This window comes from Nicotiana sylvestris, chromosome 1 (genome assembly GCF_000393655.2).
Source record: "Nicotiana sylvestris chromosome 1, ASM39365v2, whole genome shotgun sequence".
NCBI classification, from domain to species: Eukaryota; Viridiplantae; Streptophyta; class Magnoliopsida; order Solanales; family Solanaceae; genus Nicotiana; species Nicotiana sylvestris.
Window position 1 is genome coordinate 19794960 of NC_091057.1, and position 7479 is coordinate 19802438.

Here is a 7479-nt window from a genome sequence, read left to right on the forward strand (position 1 = left end):
AAACTTCAATTTTTCCTTCTAATAATTGATATAATTATGAAAAAGGGGAGATTTTATACTGACAATACATATTAAATTAAATTCGTATAACTTTAAATAGCATAGCGGGAGCTTAGTACACTTAGCTGCCCTTTATATAACTTTAAATGGTAAGGTCAAGAGATATATATCATGCAATGTATAATCATTCTTCGGAAAAATTATTGCATAAGACACTTTATTTATAATTGAATTTACGGAGATTTAATAATAGAATTCTTCTTTCTCTCGAGGAAATTAAATTTTTTCCAAATTTAAGGCTGATGATTGCAATAGCAAGATGAAAACACATGAATATAGTTGCTAGTGACAATACATAATAAGTCAATATTTATATGAATTAATTGAACTATCAATTAATATACTTGAAAGATAAAATACAATCTATATTTTCTCTTAATATAGTTTGGTGACTATATTATATATTGAGAAGCTGATCGATCATTGCTCTCTTCATTGGACCACTATATATTCAATTCAATCCCATTTGCTAGTGAATAATTAGTACTTTCTCCTAAATAATACATATTATTCATGATTATTGTTCATTAAGTGTGTCATTATATTGGGAAGGAAAGTAAAGCTTAGCTTATCTAAATTCCAGGACTTTGATGATTGCAATGGCAAAATAAAAAATAAAAAAAATTAAAAAAAACCTGGATCAAGTTGCTAGTGACAATACATAATAAGTCAAAATTTACATGAATTAATGGAACTATCAAAATATTTGAAATAGAAAATACAATCTATATTGCAATATTATGATGGATCATAGCTCTTTATTGGACCACTATTCATTCAATCACATTTGTTACCTTAATCATAGCATTCCCCATCCAAGTCTTTTTTCCCTAACAAAAAAAAAAAAAAAGACTATTAAAAAATACCATCCACTTGATCATAAATTAAAAAATCCAAGAAATGATATAGACAAATCATTAGGGTATCATAATATAATATTTTTACATATCCCCCACAAAAGCTAAAGCCAGACCTTTTTTCTCTAGAAATTTGTTTTAATTATTTTTAGTAACATGGCCTTTGATCCCTAGAAGATCAACATACCATGTATCTCCACGTGTCAGAAGACAATTCATCGGAATTTGATAGCTATATTGAAACCATTTGGTATATATGCACATGAAACCATATACTTTGCTCCCCTTATTTTGTTACTACATTACTATATTATTGCATTTTGCAAAATTGTCCCTTTCTCTCTCTAAAATTTTGCAAAGTTGTCATTTTGTTAACAAGAAGTGGAAGAAAAACAAGAAGAAGAGATAATTTCATGGATCTGAAAGAAACTGAGCTGTGTTTGGGGTTGCCAGGTGGTGGAGAAAGAGATAAAATCAAAGGGAAAAGAGGGTTTTCTGAAACTGTTGATTTGAAACTTAATTTTCAAACCAATGATTCTTCTTCTGCTATGGATCTCAAGGAGAAGATCAAGACTCCTACTACCAAAGAAATTGCTTCTAACAAGGATTCAGTCAAGCCACCTGCCAAGTAAGTCTCTCTTTTTCTCTTCGAGGGTTAGTGGTGCACGATTTCTTGAGCCTAGGGTTTATCGGAAACATTCTCTCTACCTTCATAAGGTAGACGTAAGGTCTCTTTATGTATAGAAACAGAGTCAGAATTTGAAGTTACTGGGTTCGTGACTATAAATTTTTTATGTTATTGGGTTCAAAAGTAAGAATTTGTATCTATTCAATGAATTTTTTAAAGCTACTGGGTTTAGCCGAACCCTTTGTCGAAACTTCTAGCTCCGCCCTTGTGTACGTACAATTCTCCCAGACCCAATTGTAGAATTACACTGAGTATGTTGTTGGTGTTGTTGTTTGTGTAGGTGCATACCATTAAAGAGGCTCATATATATACTATTTTTCACTTAAATACGAGTATTTTTTCAATTCTTTTCTTTTATTTTTCATGATTTTTAATGTTTGTCTCGTGTATAGTGGTACATTAAGGAATATCCAGAAATGCATTTTCTGTCATCACGCACTTTAACTTTCACTTCAAACAAGTTCAACTATAGGTCTCTAGCTCCAGTGTTAATTAATGATAGTACTATCATATACCTTGACTAGAGAGATTTTAGTCACTAAAAAAAATAGTAAAAATTTAGCCATTTTTTCTCCATATTTAATACTAGTGTTTATAAAAATCTTTTTTTTTTTTTTGAGAAAAGAAAATGAAATGGTTTGACTGTGACATACACAGTCCTAAAACTAATGTAACTTTTATAATATTAATTTATAAAAAAATGTTTTGAATTTTTGTATTATTGTAGGGCACAAGTGGTGGGTTGGCCACCAGTGAGATCTTTCAGAAAGAATGTAATGGCTCAGAAAAACAACACTGAAGCTGAAAAGAGTAATGCAACTGCTGCTGCATTTGTGAAGGTTTGCATGGATGGTGCACCTTACCTACGTAAGGTAGATTTGAAGATGTACAAAAGTTACCAACAACTTTCTGATGCTTTGGCCAAGATGTTTAGCTCCTTTACTATGGGTAAGTACATCACAATTTTCTCTTCGAGAACATTCGCCTCGTCTATTCTTTTGCTCGATCTTTTTGTTTTGTACATAAAGATGTTCATGTAAAGTCTACTCAAAGGTGCAGCCTAGTGGTTTTTGAAGTAGGTGAGAACAATAATGTCTCACGTTCAAATCCTAGCGAAGACGAAAACACTATAGGTGATTTCTTCTCAGTTCTCGTCTGTCCAAGTAATTGTTAGATAGAGTAATTACTTGGTACTTGTTGTCGATGGGAGGTGGCAAGTATTTTGTAGAATTAGTCGAGGTGCGCGTAAGTTGGCCCCAACACTAACGGTTTTTTTTTAAAAAAATATTTGTTAGACAAGTAGTACACTAACACCAACCATATACATATATAGTTTAATTAATTTGCCATAATTTCAAGAATGATTTAGCTTAAAACACTCTAGAGTCAAAAGAACTTTTAAGTTATCAGTGTGTTTTATAAATTGGTTATGTCAAGTTATTTACTTTATTTTTGTATTACGAAATTAGGTTTACCCCTAGATAGTTATTGCATGTTGTTATAAGAACTCTTCACCCGATAATATGAAATTTTTCACTGTCAGTACATAGAAGTTAAACTCGTTATCAACCTGAAAATTATTACTCCACATGAAATCAACAACTTTATTCTTCAACTAATTAATATCATGTGTACAGGTATATACACTAGATATTAAAATTTTCAAGATAATTTTTGTTATATTTTGAGGATAAGGAGAATAATAAAGAAAAGAACACCGCACATTCTTTTGTTTTATGTCCATTTGCTTAGCTATAAGTTAATTAATATTTTTCTTGAGAATAAAATCTTGAAAACATGATAGGAAAAACAGCTAAATCTCAGAATCATGTTCATAAGGATTGATACAGCCTAGCATTTGATTTACATATTGCACAAAATGTTAATTAAAGATTATTCTTTGAGTTTATGAAAATATTATAAAATAATTTCCACTTGTAATTATTATTTTATTAATTGGTACAGGAAATTATGGGCCCCAAGGAATGATAGATTTTATGAATGAAAGCAAGCTGATGGATCTTCTCAACAGTTCTGAATATGTACCCACCTATGAAGATAAAGATGGAGACTGGATGCTCGTGGGGGATGTACCTTGGGTGTAAGTATATAATTATGAAAAATTTCTTCAATAACCCTAATAGGAGATCTAAACAAGAAATAAATGGTACTATGTATTTTTACCCGCTCCAAAAATAATAGCCGATAAAATATTTATATATATATATATTATACATTTTTTGGTTAGCGAATGCGATTAGTTTCGGCTGACCAACCAATTTATTATTTTGCGCAAAAAAACTGAACTATAGGTATGTTTGGTATGACATAAGTTATTTTTTTTCCGAAAATATTTTTGTTATTTGATTGGTGAGTGAAAATAATATTTTTAAAAAAGTGTGTATTAAAGAGAATAACAATATTAGCAAATTGGAGAGTATTTTGATGACACTTTTGAGTAGTAAAGAAAAATTATGGAGTAATACTTACTATTTAATTGTTAATTTGAAGCACGTAATATGATGTTAAAAATTAAAAAATTTATCAAAATTACTTATATCCATAGGCGAGGGAAGTTTTCTAATCTTGATGGAAAATGTTTTTTCTTCACTAATCAAATGCTGGAAAATAAATTTTTCATAAAAAATATTTTTTTGAAAAATAACTTCCATCATATCAAAAGCGTTGCAATTAACTTCTTTAATTATTTCTTAAATTTCAGGATGTTTGTTGATTCATGCAAGCGTTTACGCATAATGAAAGGATCAGAAGCTATTGGACTTGGTATTTTCCTTTTAAAATTTTTATATTGAGTTTGAAAAAATCATTTTAATTTCTTCATTAAACCTAAGTTATATTTTACTTAAATCTCAGCACCAAGAGCTATGGAGAAATGCAAGCGCAGGGTTTGAAAACTCCATAAAAGGCTATAAACATTATGTTGAAGAAGCAGCTTTTGTGATTGTTGTTTCCATTTGTCTGTATTTTTATTTTATAGTATATAGTTTTTAATTAAAAGAAGTGATCTTTAATTTGGACATTTGTAATAGACAAGAAGCAATAAACTTGAAAACCCTCTATTGTGTCTTGGCTTGTTAATTACTTAATTAATGGTTTGCTTTGTTGTTCTTTGTCTTGGCTGTCATAGTGGTTGTGTGTTTTACCCTTTTATTGAATTTCATTTGTTTTTTTTATCAATTAACCATATTCTATGTATCATGTAATTCATTTCTTTATTTAATTATTGATCCATATTTGTATGTTTCTGAATATTTATTTCATTGAATTTTTATTATGACAAAGTCTATGTCTAGCGGGAACAAAGCCATGTGCATGTTGAATGGGGTTTTTCCTTTCCTACCAAATAATTTAACTTTTTTTGCTCATTTAGTACATTGCCATAATAATCAAATAATTTGTGTCTGTCTGCTACATGTAGGAATTGAATGAATGGCCTTTAATGTGCTGGAATTGTATTAATTGTTTGCTGTATGCTAGTACTTTAATATTCATGGGATCACTACATTATTAATCATATCTTGCTACCACTACTAATAACCAAGCAATGGAATTTGAAACTTTTCATTTGAGAATTTGACCCAGAAACTAAATTGAGTTGTATTTATTATTATAAAGTAATTAATGTTACTCTATTTTTATATTTAACGATATCTTGAAAGGAGTCGTGGAGCAACTTGTAAAGATGTCTCTGTGCGATTTATGGGTTATAGGTTCAAACCGTGGAACTAGCCACTAATACTTGTATTAGGATAGACTTATTACATCACATCCCTTTGACTAAGATATTTTTTTGGATCCTGCGTGAACACGAAATGACCGGTGCACTGGACGACTTTTTTAACTATTCGGTATCTAATAAGCATTAGTTCGATTATCTGAATCGTGTTAAGAAGGGCACTATTGAATAAAAAAAACCTTTTATACCCGAGACTTTTAGGTAAGAGGATAGAAATCAACTTAGGATAAAATAGAAACTTATTTTAGTAAGTGGAAATTGAACTTTCTATTTCAAGAAATTAACAGCATCTGTAGAAGAGTTCAAGAATTTAATGCATTGTCCCTTCATCTATATTCAATCCCCATTCATCACCCCTGCCAAAAGGAACCCCCTTCATGTTCAGTCATCCCATTCTGACTTTGATGTAAATATGTTGGTATATATTTTTCTTGGATCAGACAATGTGGAAGAGCTATATGCGCAGTACTCACTTCATTCACTTTTACTTGGCACCTATACTAAAAATAAATTATTATTTTTACTTGTCACTTTACGCACATATCAAGAGAAATAATTTTTTTCTTGTTATACTGTCACGACCCTAACCCGGAACCCGGTCGTGATGGCGCCTCTCGTGAAGACAAGGCCAACCAGTTCAACCCAACTAAACTTTTAAAGCAGTTAATCAACATGAAAATAGTCTAAACATGATTTAAACAATACTAAATAGCGGAAATATCAATAACAATGCGGAAAGTCCAACTCGACACAGCCCTAACCGGGGTGTCACAAGTCACGAGCAACTGTAAACCATAATACTAGTCTGCTAAAGTCATAAAGTACTACAAGTGTTTGAAAGGAAACAGAAATGATAGAGAAGTAGAGACACGGGGCTGCGGACGTCAACAGCTACTTCGTAGTCTCCGAAAAACCGTCTGGAACTGGAGGAATCAACACTTAGGAGTGGTACCAGCTACGCCTGAATCTGCATACAGGGTGCAGGGAGTAAAGTGAGTACTCCAAATCAGTGAGTAACAAATGTAAATAACAACTGAAAATAAGAAAACACGTAAAACACAAGGCATTCTATACTGAAGCAGTAAAATCACTTTAAAATAGTAAAACAACGAAGAGTTAAGTAAATCCCTTTCAACAAGTAAAACAAGTAATTGACAGGTAAGTAAACAAATAGAAGTTCGCCCCTCGGGCACAGTATCAACAAATCCGCCCATCAGGCAACATCTCAGAACAGTACCGGCCCCTCGGGCTCAATCTCAGAACAATATCAACCCCTCGGGCTCAATCTCACATAACAATGGGTACCCGCGCTCACTTGGAGCGTACAGACTCCGGGAGGGGCCCCTTATGGTCCAAGCGCAATATCAAACCATCTCGTGGCATCAAATCTAGGCCCTCGGCCTCATATCAATCAAGCCACTTCGTGGCGTATATATGTATCTCAGGTCATCGGCCTCATATCAGTACCAGTGTATCCTCACAACTAGGCACTCGGCCTTTAATCAGTCCAAAATCATCACAAGCCCCTCGGGCAATAGTAAAATAATATTTCTCAGCCCAAAACATCATTTAAAATATTATTTAATTCTCAAAACTAAGTAAAAATGGCTGAGTAGTAAAACAGAGGAAAATAACGGGACTGAGTTCAAGTAATAATTCAAAACAGTAAGGAAATGGTAATATAAATCCCCGAAGGGTCCAAATAGTTGGCACAAAGCCCAAATATAGCGTTCAGCCCAAATAATGATGATAACAAATAAGTTTCAGTCAAATATGCGGTAAAATCATCAACTGGGATGGACCAAGTCACAATCCCCAATAGTATACGACCACACGCTTGTCATCAAACGTGTGTCTCACATCAACATAGCACTACGATGTGCAATTCGGGGTTTCAAACCCTCAGAGCATCATTTACAATCATTATTCACTTCGAACCGGCTAATTCTCTAGCTCGCGATACCTTTGCCCCTCGAATTAGCCTCCACACACGTCGAATCTATCCAAAATCAGAACGAATACGTCACAATATTCTAAGGAAACAAAGCCCAAGCGAAAACAATCGAATTACCACAAAATTCCAGAAATTGGTCAAACCTGACCCCCGGGCCCACATC

The 7479-nt window shown here is 32.6% G+C and overlaps 1 protein-coding gene across 1 annotated transcript; it reads left to right on the top strand.

Moving 5' to 3' along the window:
- Positions 1-1185: 1185 nt before the first annotated feature.
- Positions 1186-4736, top strand: LOC104226760 (auxin-responsive protein IAA14-like). Its single transcript, XM_009778820.2, has 5 exons — positions 1186-1545; positions 2333-2553; positions 3571-3706; positions 4328-4389; positions 4480-4736. Exons 1-5 carry the CDS (start codon positions 1331-1333, stop codon positions 4515-4517), a joined length of 672 nt encoding a protein of 223 aa, XP_009777122.1. The 5' UTR covers positions 1186-1330; the 3' UTR covers positions 4518-4736.
- Positions 4737-7479: the final 2743 nt, after the last annotated feature.

What these genes read in the sequence shown, in the direction of transcription:
- LOC104226760 (XM_009778820.2), top strand. Translation starts at nt 1,331, where the DNA reads ATGGATCTGAAAGAAACTGAGCTGTGTTTGGGGTTGCCAGGTGGTGGA. An exon ending in TCAGTCAAGCCACCTGCCAA is followed by an intron (nt 1,546 to 2,332) that starts GTAAGTCTCTCT and finishes GTATTATTGTAG; the next exon opens with GGCACAAGTGGTGGGTTGGC. An exon ending in GTGGGGGATGTACCTTGGGT is followed by an intron (nt 3,707 to 4,327) that starts GTAAGTATATAA and finishes CTTAAATTTCAG; the next exon opens with GATGTTTGTTGATTCATGCA.